The sequence below is a fragment of the Sceloporus undulatus genome, chromosome 3, assembly GCF_019175285.1.
Source record: "Sceloporus undulatus isolate JIND9_A2432 ecotype Alabama chromosome 3, SceUnd_v1.1, whole genome shotgun sequence".
Lineage (NCBI taxonomy): Eukaryota > Metazoa > Chordata > Lepidosauria > Squamata > Phrynosomatidae > Sceloporus > Sceloporus undulatus.
This window is the reverse complement of record NC_056524.1, coordinates 62,606,793-62,619,881: the sequence shown is the minus strand read 5'-3', so window position 1 is coordinate 62,619,881 and position 13,089 is coordinate 62,606,793. Positions and strand designations below refer to the sequence as shown.

Here is a 13,089-nt window from a genome sequence, read left to right as displayed (position 1 = left end):
ATAATAGGTTGCACATCTAGGATGTGCCATTTGAGACAAGAAAGACTCTATAGTCTTGGCAAGGAAAGATACTATCCACTTAAGGGTTTTTTTCTTCTTCACAGACTTGTTTTGATAACTGGAATGGGAGAGGGTAGGAAATTCTCTTATCCTCCTGGCAGATCTGTACATGCAGTCAAAATATTGTAGAGCCCTCCGGAGTAGATTACTGGGTTGTGTGTCAGGAGCATCATTGAGGAGGAGAGGAAGAGAAAGTCACCTCAATGTGCAGAATTTGATCAGACACTTTTATATGCACAAGTTATAGTAAGTTGCTCAGCGAGCATTGCTGAAAAACAACCAATAAATATATTAAATAAATAAATCAAAAGATAAATTGCAGTAAATAAAAAGCCACTTGTAAAAACAGTCATGGCTCTAAAATGAATCAAAAGCATGCGGAAAGTACTGTAGAAAGTCAGTAGTACATTGTTGCAAATGTGCCTGAAGACCATAACAGCTGGAGATAATGCAAACAACTAAGCCAAGTCTTCATAACAGAAGCTCCCCTGTTCTTTCTGTGTTATGATTTGTGCTGATACATTGTTGCCTCTACTTTTCATTTTAAGCTGTTTTGAAAAAACAAATTTATAAATAAATTAAAGGCAAAGCAGAACTTGTACCCTCCTTTAATTTCACTAGCTTATCTGGAAGGAAAATAGTTTGCTATCCCGTATGATAATAAGCCAGGGTAAGTGAAAAACCACTGTATCTCTGTACTCCTCCCTGCCCGATATTTCTAACAGCCCAAGACTGGTTAAATTATTTGCAGGGTCACAGCTCTCAGAGTCCTCTAGCCAACATGTTTAGTGATGTCACAGGGATTCTGATTAAAAATTGTAATTTTTCCTTTCTCTGCTAACAAGTGATCCAAATGTGTGGCAGTTTTTGATTCCAAAAGGGAGTACAGGTGCAGTTTGGGAGTGGGGAGACAGATCGTCAACAGGGATGTAAATCATATGGCTCTCCAGATGTTGTTGGACTGCAGGTCTCAGCATTCCCCATCACGGCTGACTCAGTCTAAAGGAAGTTATAGTCCAACATCTGCAGAGCCACACCATTTTCCATCCCTGATCTACAAGATCATGGGTGGCCATCCTTCAGCAGTATACCTGCTAGAAGGGCCACTAGCAATGAAAGTCTGTGGCAATTATGGACAAGATCAGGCAGATCTATGAGCTTGCTCCATACTAGAGCATAGTTTCAGGCTTTCAGGCTTGTCTGGGAGAAAATGTGATGTGAAGGGTTCAGAATGTTGGACTAAGACTAGGGAGACTCATGTTCAGTTTCCATACAGCTTGTTGCTATCACTCAGTCTAACTGACCTTGAAGAATTACTACAGAGGTAAAAATGAGGAGGGGGTCTATGTACATAATCTTGCAATTCTTGGAAGAAAGGTGATATATAACATAAAAATGAATAAATAAATCTTATCTACTCCCTTTTCTAAGTACAACAGGCAAAACTGCATATAGATACCACTGTGTGCAATAAAATGTCACTGTCCAGTACCTTTAGACTTGCCATGTGGCACACACACATAGCCACACACACAAAACCATGGCAGACTACCATTGTGCTATGCTCTATGCTTAGAAGCAGCAAATACTGGGGAAACCAGGCTTTGGCAGTGCTGAACAGTCAGAATAAGGAGAGCCACAGTAGCCAGGGACCCATTCACACTCCTCGGTTACAATGGTGTTATTCCCCTTCATCTGACATGTTTCCATCCTATGGAATCCTGGGGCTCTCTGGCTGAGGATTCCAAATACCCTTCCATATTATGAGGGTAGTTGTTTTCTGTAGTTGAAGGAACAGATATTGCTTAGAGAAGTGAGATTCTTGGAATTTGAAGGACATAATTTAAGATTTGGTTGGTATGATTATCTTTGGTATGATAAAGTTAAGGCACATGCTGAATTGAAAAATCAATGTATTAGAAAAGCTCCCCTATGAGTTCAGCATAAATATAAACGGAGACATTTTCTTAAGATAATATTAGCTGCCTCTCTACAGGATGCCTTCTTAAAAGAAAGAATGGGTTGAAAATTGGAGATCTATTATGATATTTTTTTTATTTTGAATAACATATTTGGAAGTTTAAATCAAGATAAATTATTCTTGTGGAAGGCATAGATCATAATTGGTTTGGTTATATGCAACTTAAGGACAGATCTAGACAAGAGAAGTGCAGCCACAGAGGTGAGAGGAAGTGAGTTTTACTTACAGTTGTCTAAGACAATGGCTATGCAAAAACAAAAAGTATATAAATGGCTTTTGAAACTAAACACATAATATGTAAAAGAGTACATGATAAGCCAGAGACATTCTCTGAAGATGCCAGCCACAGATGCTGGCGAAACATCAGGAATAAACTCTTTTAGAATGTGGCCACATAGCCCAAAAAACCCACAAAAAAACTACACTACATGATAAAGTGGGCCAAGAATTTGGGGCATAATGTCCACATGTACATGAGGCATTATCTCAGTGGTCTCAACTCTTGTTTGGCTTGTTGTAGTTATGCAAAAGACAGTGATCTCCTTGCATTGTCTGCCTAGTGTGCCTGAAGTGGGAGCTCACCATCCAGAGAGTTTGAATGATGTTGCCTCTGTCTACTCTTGTTTGTTCAGATCCTGGAGATAGGCTGCCTTCTGAAGCAGTCTGCTTCTCTTGGTTTGACTCCTTTGTGTGGCATTCCTCAGATTCCATGGGGCAAGTTGTGGCATGATAAATCATACAGAGCTTCAAAGTCTGCTGGATACATGTAAGACACTGACATGGCAGATATTAAGAATTTATTTATTTTCTTTTTATATCCAATTGTTCAACTAAAGCAGGCCAACTGAATCAGCTGAGTAGTGAGAGAAATGGATTTGAATCAAACACATAGGATTTAATAAGAGTTAGAAACATATGAATAAAGTAGAAATCGTATAAGACTATATAAACATATGCTATAATTAGATTACATATATAGATAATATGGAACCACATATATACATGTATACTATTATAATCAATATATCTATTCTAATAGGCTTGAGTAAAGGTCAGCTGAGGCCTTTAACTGAAAGGGAATTTTATAAAAATATACAGGTTAATAAAAGAAAGTTTAGATAAGCTTTTTATAACACTGTTATTTATTAAATATATTGTTTTACAAGAATAAAGGGGGTTTATATCTTCGATAATAAACAAGCTAAACTTATAAAATATGCTGGACAGTTATTTTAAATAGTATTTTTGGCTCTATTAAGATTATCAAAATGGCTAAATGTTCTGTTTAAAATATACATTTTCATATATAAATAATGAAATAGACTTGCATTACAAATATAGCAGTTAAATTAGACAAAGAAGCTTCAAAGGAAAAAACTTTTGTCTGCACCTGTAAATCAAGGACAATGTTACAAAGGAGAAATAAATCAAGAGATATGGGAGTTTTATTCTCACTAATTGACAAGAATACTTTTTTTTATAAAAGGGTGACTTAAAGTTCACAAAAAATTCTAACTGACCATGCGTAATAGGGGGTTATGAATATTAGAACACACCTATGAATCTATAATGACTAATTTAAATGGTCATGAGACGTATGATGAGATATGTTATGGGTGGAGTTTTTACATACTTGGAAAGGTGGTCTTAAAACTGATCACATGTCTAGATCTGGCCAATAAAAAAATGAGATAGAAATATTGTAACAGAAAATGTCTTATAAATACTGTGTAAAACCTCAGACGGTGTGCCTACTTGCCTTTGACACCTCTTCTTGCAAGATTGTAACTAATAAATTGGAAATTGCTGCTTCACTTGTTTTGTCCTGATTAATTTGTTTTGGTACTTTGGTACTTAGAAAAATCTATATCTCACAAATAGTAAGTCAATAACAGTGGTAGCTAGTGGCTCCCATCTCAGATGCTGAATCTATGGAGGGGATAGGGCTCAACACTTTGAATAATGCCTTTAAAGTGCAGGCTGAGACCTGTAGTGGATTCACAGTGCCACTGATGTGAGAGCTACCAGGTCCAGGTGTCACTTTCCATGATAAATCTGATCAAAGTGATGCACTAGATTTGGGACTGGCCATTGGTATTTTGCCAGGATGGGGAGAGTATGGACATTAACATGTTGTTCACTGTTAAGGAATGCTAGAGTTACTGGGACAATAATCTAACAATACCAGGTGCACAATATTTGTCCACCCCTGATCTCTCTTTTCCTCCTAACAGCTGAGTGGAGCACATGCGTGTTTCCTCCTTTTATCCTTGCACCAACATGGAGCCCTTACACACTGCACAACTATAGCACAATGATTCCACTTTAAATGCCATGGTAACATCCAATGGAATCTTGGGATCTGTAGTTTGGAAAGGCACTAAAGCTGTCTGGCTGAAAAATTTAAATTGTATTGTTGTGTACCTTCAATCCATTTCTGACTTTTGGCGATCCTAAGGTGAATATGTCATGGGGTTTTCTAGGGCTGACAGTGTATAACTTGCCCAAGGTCACCCAGAGGGTTTTCATGGTTGCTCAGGGAGCTCAGCCTGGTTTCCAGTGTCATACTCACTCAGGCCTTTATACCACAATGGCTCTCTATTCTAAATATTCTCAATAGCCCTCCCTAAACTACATATCCCAGAAGTCCATATTTATGTAGTGCAAAAGGACTCCAAATGTGACCCAAATTAGACTGAAATCTGGTGACTGACCCAAGTGCAACCAGTGATCTTCATGCCCAAGTGGGGAACTGAACTGAGCTTTATTTAGCCTTACACTAATTGCTACATCATTCTGCATCAATCATTATTTTAAAATAAGCAACTACATCTTGCCCTTTATTAAACCTCTCTTCAAAGTTTTATGACAATGGCTTAGTTTGAATGCATGTGGAGAGAACTCAATCAGGAGACAGCAAATAGAAGGGTTAATTGGAAATATTTAAACCTAAAGATGCTGTTTCAAAAATTCAGGACTCTGTTTCCTCTTCTGCATCTAATCCTGTTACTCCTATGCACATACAGAGGAGGAATGGTCCCCAATGGTAGAGTGAGATGGCTGCCTCTGGCAGGTAGGAAAAAGCACAGATAGACTGAATCAGAGAAATATTGGATAACACAATTGTATGTGCTGCACAGTCCAACCTGTGTGTCCCTTCAGCTAGCCTCTTGCCCCCAGGTGTGATGGAAGATACTGTTCTTTCATCACTGTTTGTTGACTGACTTGCCAATCTTGTCAGGGGAATGAGGGCACACAATCTGATAATTTGCTTCAGGCAGCAAAATATCTTGAGCTTGTGAAAAGGAACCCATGTCCTTAACAGCACAAGCTGTGCAAAAGTAAAATAATATGGAAATAGATATGGGCAGAAATAATATTTTTTTTTATCTCTAATCTTTTCTTCAAGGCATATTTCTTGTTGTTGTGTGCCTTCAAGTCATTTCTGAATTATGGTTATCTAAAGGTGAACCTATCATGGGGTTTTCTTGGCAAGATTTATTTAGAGAAGGTTTGCGTTTGCCTCCCTCAGAGGCTGAGAATGTGTGACTTGCCTAAGGTCAACCAGCAGGTTCCATAGCTGAGTGGGGATTCAAACCCTGGTATCTAAAGTTGTACTCCAGTGCTCAAACCACTACATCACACTGGGTCTCCAAGGAATATTTGTTGTTATGTGCCACTGAGTCGTTTCTGACTTATGGCGACCTTCAGGTGAGTCTACCATGGAGTTTAGTTGGCAACATTTGTTCAGAGGAAGTTTGCTATTGCCTTCTCCAGTGGCTGAGAGCATGTGACTTTTCCAAGGCCATCCAGTCAGTTTCATGATTAAGTGGGGAACTGAACCTTGGTCTCCACAGTCATAGTCCTCAAGCCAGTATGCCATGCTTACGTTGAAGAAAATGGCATCTATGCTGTAAACACCTCTGAAGGTATAAAACAGACAAAATATATGTGCTACCAGAGAACTGGTCTACTATAGAAGTAATAATGAATAGTTGAAACATTTGAACTCTCCATTAGACTACAACTCTGGAGACCAGGGTCTAATTCCCCGCTTGGCCATGGAAACCCACTGGATGACCTTGGACGAGTCACATACTCTGAGCCTCAGAAAACCCTGTGATAGTTTCGCCATAGGGTTGTCGTAAGCTGGAAATGCCTGGTACACAGCAACAGGAAGAAACCTGTAAAGACAACACTGATGATTACTTTTGCAAAAACAAACCAGAATAGCAGTAAAACCTGTATTTGTTAAAGTCTTTAAGATCTATCTTGATTTGCTTCTGTATTGGGTTAGCATTTGGGGAACAAGCCTTTTATGAAAAGCACAACACAGAACTGGCTTTTCTTGAGCAAGCCAATTCTCTAGGCAAATCAGAATAAGGAGCAGAGGAAATTATGCACAGAAGATAAATCTATATCCTTTTATAAAAAGAAAAGAAAAAAGAGAGTGGGGAGGGGATCTCTTTAAAGATGCGCCAACACTTCCTGTAAGAGTAAGCATCTTTGGCAGCTTCATGAAGACATTTGGCCTGTTTTACATGCATCTGGGCAAACCAGCAGACAATTTTGCACAGGTCAAAGTCAGACTGAGTCTTGTCAAAGGCAATAGGGATTCATCCCATCAGTCAAGTGTATGTAGCTAGCATGTGGCATTTTAGATATAGTCCCCCCCAAACTACTTGTTCTTCTTTTCCCTATAGATCTTACTGATCAAACCTCCCTTTTATTGTTGTTCCATTTGCAGAAGTAGATTCAAGTCTACGAAAGCTTATGCTACCAGTTTATTTCTTTCAGTAAGTCTCAAAGGTGCTACAAGATCCCTTTGTATACTATTCTACACACACACACACACACACACACACACACACACCCCAACAATTATAATAATATGCTCCATTATATTCCCCATCACCATGTACGGATGTGAGAGCTGAACAGTGAAGAAAGCAGTTAGGAAGAAAATATGACTCATCTGAGATGTGGTACTGAAGAAATATACCGAGGATACTATGGATGGACATCCCAAAAGACAAATAAATGGGTCCCAGAACAGATCAAGCCTGAAATCTCTCTGGAAGCCAAGATGCAAAACTGAGGCTCTCGTACTTTGGCTGCATAATGAGAAGGCATGACTCATTAGAAAAGACAATAATGCTAGAAAGGGTGGAGGGAAGCAGAGGAAGACTCCATGCCAAATGGCTAGACTCATTCAGGATGATCATGGGCCTGAATCTACAAGACCTGAGCAGAGCAGTGGAGGACAGGGGGTTTGGAGAAGTCTCCTCCTCCTCCTTATCAACAACAGCACCCTTCTTATCAGGGTGACCAAATGGCAAAGGAGGAAAAGGCATCACAAAATGGAAGACATTCAAGAAAAAAGTAGGACATGACCAAATAAAAGCTAAAAACACTCAGAAATGTAAATGCATGCTTCTTGGTCCTGCTCAGAATGGAGGATTTTTTGGAATTCCTCCTGGACAGAAGACGAAATGTAGGACAGGTCTGGAAAAGGAGGATGTGTCAGGTCAGCCTGTAAAGTCCTGCTCAAAATGGAGGACATTTTGAAATTCCTCATAGAACCAGGGTGACAAGTCCTCCTCCTTTTCCAGAATATGTCTTCCAGTCCAGCTTTCTATCCAGGAGGAATTCCAAAATGTCCTCCATTTTGAGAAGGACTAAGAGGCATGAACTACATTTTTGTGAGTGTTTAAAGCTTTTATTTGGTCATGTCCCCCCTTTCCCCCCATACTAAGAAGCACAAGTTGACATTCCTATTAATATTTTTAGTTTTTATTTGGCCATAACCCCCCCTTTTCTCCAATGTACTCCATTTTGAGCAGGATTGAGAAGCACGAATTGACATTCCTCCTTTTTTCTCCAATATCCTCCATTTTGAGCAGGACTAAGAAACACGAATTGGCATTCTTATTAATGTTTTTAGCCTTTCCCTTTTTTTTTTTCTCTCCAATGTCCTCAATTTTGAGCAGGACTAAGAAAGCTGGAATTGACATTTTGGCCATCCTTTTGCTCCAATGTCCTCCATTTCGAGCAGGACAAAGTAGCATGAATTGACATTTCTGTGAGTCGTTTTTAGCTTTTATTGGGCCATGTCCTTTCCTCTCCCTTTTTCTCCAGTGTCCTCCATTTTGAGCAGGACTAAGTAGCATGAATTGGCATTTCTGTGAGTGTTTTTTAGTTTTTATTGCCCCCCTCCCTTTTCTTCATTTTGAGCTGGACGAAGAAGCACAAATTGATATTCCCATGAATGGTGCTAGCTTGTACTCCATCTCCCCGGAATGTCCTAATTTGTGGTTAGGAGGACACTCCTTCCTCCCCATGGAAACCTTCTCGGTGACCTTGGGTGAGTCACACTCTGTCAGCCCCAGAAAACCCCATGACATGTTCACCTTAGGATGGCCATAAGTCAGAAATGGACTGAAGGCACACAGTAATACAGCTGTTTAGAATTTTCATCCAAACATTTCTCGTGCCTCTCCGAACTACACTCGTCCCTCCACATTCACTGGGGTTAGGGGTATGGTACAGGACCTCTCTCAACGTGGAAAAACAGCAAATAACAAAAACACACTGTTTTTATCTGAGAGAACACCTCTCTAGGAATCTCTAGGTCCTCCAGTGCAACTCTGTGGTCAACATCTGCCAGACATTGACCACAGAATTGAGTTAGAGGAGCTACAAATGCCTAGGGGAGCATTCTCTCTAGGAATCTCTAAGCCCTTACGTGCGACTTTTTGTTAAAGTTGACCACAGAGTTGTTCTGGAGGGCCTAAAGATTTCTAGAGAGAACATATTAATCAAATCGGTGAATATTCAGATCTGCAAAAGTCAAAGCTGCAAATGTGGAGGGACAGGGGTGCAAATCTCAGGATCCCATTGGATGCTGTTGTTGTTAACTGCCCTCAAGTTGATACCGACCTATGGCGATCCTGCCAATAAGACATCTTCAAGACCCTCTGACCCCCACTGCTCTGCTCAACTCATGCAAACTCATACTCAAACTGATCTCTTTAATAGAGTCCATCCATCTTGCATGCGGCCTTCCTCTTTCTACTTCCCTCTACCTTTCCTAGCATTACTGTTTTTTCCAGTGCCTTCTCATGATGTGTCCAAAGTATGACCACCTGAGTTTGGTCATCTTGGCTTCTAGCGAGACTTCCGGCTTGACCTGCTCTATGACCCATTTCCTGGTCACCATGGCATTTAAAGTGGAATCACTATAGTTGTGTAGTGTGTCAGGGCTCCAGGTTGTTGCAAGGGTAAAAGCAGGGAAAACCCTGCTTGTCCAGTTCTGAGTGTCCAGTTCTGGGCACCAGAGCTCAAAAAGGAAAGTGGAGTGTGGCCAAAGGAGGGCAACTAAAATGGTAAAGAGTCTTGAAACCATACCCTATGAAGAGGTGATATGATAGCCCTGTTTAAATACTTGAAGGGATGTCATATTGAGGAGGGAAGAAGCTTGTTTTCTGCTGCTCCAGAGATTAGGACCCGGAGCAATGGATGCAAGCTCCAGGAAAAGAGATCCCACCACAACATTAATTTATCTAATATTTGATTAGACAGTGGATGTTGATGTTTTAATTGTTGCCTGCTTTTTTTAACTAATTCTATTTTATATTATTACCTGTTGTTTATATGTATTTTGTGGATTGTACGCCATTGGCAGGTTTTATATTTTTATTGATTTGATTATTTGTATGTAAAGTGCTGTGTACGTTTACAGGGCTATAGAAATAAACTACAATAACAACAATAACAACAACAACATTAGGAGGAACTTCCCGACAGTAAGAGCTGTTGGACAGTGGAGCATACTCCCTCAATGGAGAGTGATGGAGTCTCCTTCCTTGGAGGTCTCTTTAAATAGAGGCTGGATGGCCATCTGTCACAGGGGATGCTTGGATTGAGAGTTCCTGCATGGCAGAATGAGGTTGGGCTGGCTGGCCCTTGTGGTCCGTTCCAACTCTATGGCTCTATGACCCCAACCTGAAGAGGGCGCTTTGGGGGGTGTCTGAAGAGGCTGCAGTGGCGGGCGCTTCCGCTAGGGGTCTCTGCGGAGCAGAGCGAGGGAGGGCCTGCTGCTCTGCTGCTGCTGCTGCTGCTCCTCTGCTCTGATACCATCAGCTGACTCCTCGCCGCCGCCGCCGCCGCCGCCGCCACCTCCATTGAGTCTGGCTGGTGCTTTCTCCTCTCCTCCTCCAACTCATTCCCCAGCAGCAGCAGCAGCAGCAGCAGCAGCAGCGCAGAGGCGGGGAGGCCGGGGCGGCTAGCGAGTGTTCCTTCTTTCCTTCCCCGCCTCGCCTTCTCCTTGACCGAGATGCTGCCGCATTTCTCCCTGGCGTTGCTGCTGGCCTCCTCCTGGACGGCCGCCGGAGCATTGGAGGTAAGCGATGGGGAGGAAAAGGGGGTCTTTGTTCGCCCAGGGAGGAGGGGGGCCTCTTTGCATCTTCCTTCCTTCCTGGAACAATGGGCTTCTTCGCCCAGGGAGGGTGGGGCGGAGGAATATGGGGGGCAGCCTCGTGTCTCTGGGTCGGGAGGGGCTTTGTTGGGGATGGTTTGGGGGAAGGTGGTGCCCCCTTTCCTTCACCCCCCCTTTGAGGATGCAGGGTTGGATGCTCAAAATGGAGGACGTTTTGGAGGATTCCTCCCAGGACACAGGAGGCTGAAATGGAGGACGCGACCTGGCAAAGGAGTCCCTGTGCCTGGCCACCCTGGGCTCCAGGAGGAATGCCTCAAAATGCCCTCCCTTTTGAGCAGGGCTAAGATCTTTATACTTATTTTATACGCAGCTTCATTTTCCAGGACCTGTCCTACATTTCAACCTTTCTATCCAGGAGGAATGCCTCAAAATGTCCTCCCTTTTAAGCAAGGACTAAGAAGCACGGATTGATGGGCATTTATGGGAGGGTTTTCAGCTTTGGTTTGGTTTTTGTGGTCTCTTGGGTTGCTTTTGTTGCCTGGATTGTGTTGTGTGTTGTGTGTATGTGTGTATTTGGCTCTGAGTGGAAACCAGGGTGCCCTCCTCGCCGCCATGGAGGACGAAATGGAGGACGCCCAAGGAACAAGACAAACAAAATATAGGACGTGGCCAGATACAAAGCTTAGGTCATATGTTTCCTTGTTTTGTGGCAGTATGTTTTTTAAGAAATTTTTGTGAGCCGCCTTTCGGGGAGAAAGGCGGGCTAGAAATCCAGTAAATAAACCGAAGGGAGTAGACCCACCGCCAGAGATGCCAATCCAGGCTCAAAATGGAGGCATGGGCGGGGCGGCTGGAATGGAGGACGCGCCCTGGAAAGGAGGACGGGCCTGGCTTCTCTTGGAGTGGCTCTTGCTGCTTCCCTCTCCCCCCCTTTTTCCTGGCCACTTGTGTTGTTGTGTTACCTTGTTGTCTAGTGTGCAAAAGCGACGGGGGAATTGGGGTGCGTTTGTGGAGGAAAGAAAGCAAGAGGGCGGTGTGTTTGGGTTTCTCTGAGGCAGAGAAGGGAGGGAGGCCAACTTCTTTGGCTCCAGGAGTCTCTCCAAATACCCAGCCCCACACAATGCGGATTAAGAAGAGCCTCCCCTCTTAGCCCCCTTGAATTTGGGGGAGGGGGGCTTTCTGAAAATGAAATGTAAAGCCCCACTTCCCTCCCTCCCTCTATTTGGTCCTCAGCCCCTCAGTTCCCCTTTTTTCCTCCTGAAGAGTGTGTGTGTGTGTGTGTGTGTGTGTGTGTGTGTAGGGGGGTCCACACTTGGTGGAGGATAATCATGGACTCCCCCCAGACACTCCTTTGGAAGCTCCCCCCTTTTTTCTCTCCCCAAATAACCCAGAAATAAAGGTGGTTTTGGGGGGGGGGGGGCTGGGAAAGCTTAGGAAGAGGGAGAAGAAGAAGAAGAAGATGGCGCCTCTGCAGTGCAGCAAGGAGGCGACGCTGTAATGAGAGCTGCTGCTGTTGCTGCAGCCAGGGAGGCAACCCTTCCCTCTGCTGCTAGGTGTGGGTCCTCCGAGGCTCCTCTCCCCCTCCATGGTGGGGCTGGCAGGCAATGCCTGGGTAGAGCAACCTGTTTCTTGACTCTAGGCACCAGACTGGCTGCAGAGAGGAGAGGACCCCCTTTTCTCCACATGGTCCACTTGGGGGGGGGCTTCTTGGCATGGAGGTTTGGGGGTCAGGCCCCCTAATTCCTTGTGGTTTCAAGGAAGGAGCCCAGGCCTTTCACTATCCCAGCATGAGCTGGGTGCCCAGGACCTAAGCAGCTCCCTTCCTTCCTTCCTTTCTCTCTCTCTCTCTTTCTTTCTTTCTCATGGGGATTCTGCTCTACTCTTGTTTCCTTTCCTAAAGAAAAAGAGGGCCAGAGCAGTCTCAGAGGCAAAGGATAATGGGCCACACCTCCTCGGGAAAAGGGTGGCTGCAAGGACACCAAAAAGATTGGCATTTAATTGAACACTGGAACACTCACTGGAAACAGTAATGTGGGTATCTCTGGATTCATGTTGCCAGGGAAGGAGTTCAGCCCCTGATCTAAAAGGCACTGTTGCTCTTTTGCAGGGAGGGGAGGAGGAGGAGGTAAAGAGAGAGAGTGGGAGACTCTCCTGCTCCTTATTGTTTTTACATTGGCAAACCAGCCTGGTTTTGCATTGCATCCCCCCCCCTCTCTCCCTCTGTCTACCTAGAAGTAAACCAGGTTGCTTTCAATGGCTTTTACTCGACACCAATCCGGTAAAATGATTATAGCCCGAGGTTACATTTGCTTTACAACCAGTGCTAGGGAGTGAAATTAAATGTGCACCAAGTCACCTTGTGTAGGATGGGGCTGCTCATTGTCCCACTAGTAAGGTCTGGGTGGAAAAGCTAAACAAAATGAAGTCTGTGAAAGAGCAGCTAGCTGGGCAAAATCCTCTTGTTTAAAAAAAGAGTAAAGAATGGGAGCCTTATGTGTCACCTTTTAAGTAGAAATGCCTTCTTCTGAAACTGTAAAACAGACTAATGTGCCTGTCTTTTCCGGTAGCAGTGGAAGCTTCTGACATGAGGACTTGAGCAGTCATTGAAAGT

The 13,089-nt window shown here is 43.3% G+C and overlaps 1 protein-coding gene across 2 annotated transcripts in view; it reads left to right on the top strand.

Moving 5' to 3' along the window:
* The first annotated feature begins 10,206 nt into the window (after positions 1-10,206).
* Positions 10,207-13,089, top strand: part of LOC121925384 (amyloid beta precursor protein) — a 213,387-nt gene continuing 210,504 nt past the window's right edge. Inside the window, exon 1 of one of the 2 annotated variants that reach the window (XM_042457470.1) lies at positions 10,207-10,442. In XM_042457470.1, the coding sequence (XP_042313404.1) occupies positions 10,377-10,442 (66 nt within the window). In that variant the 5' untranslated portion in view covers positions 10,207-10,376. The remainder of the gene's footprint in view (positions 10,443-13,089) is intronic. The other variant, XM_042457469.1, reaches the window with a different exon arrangement.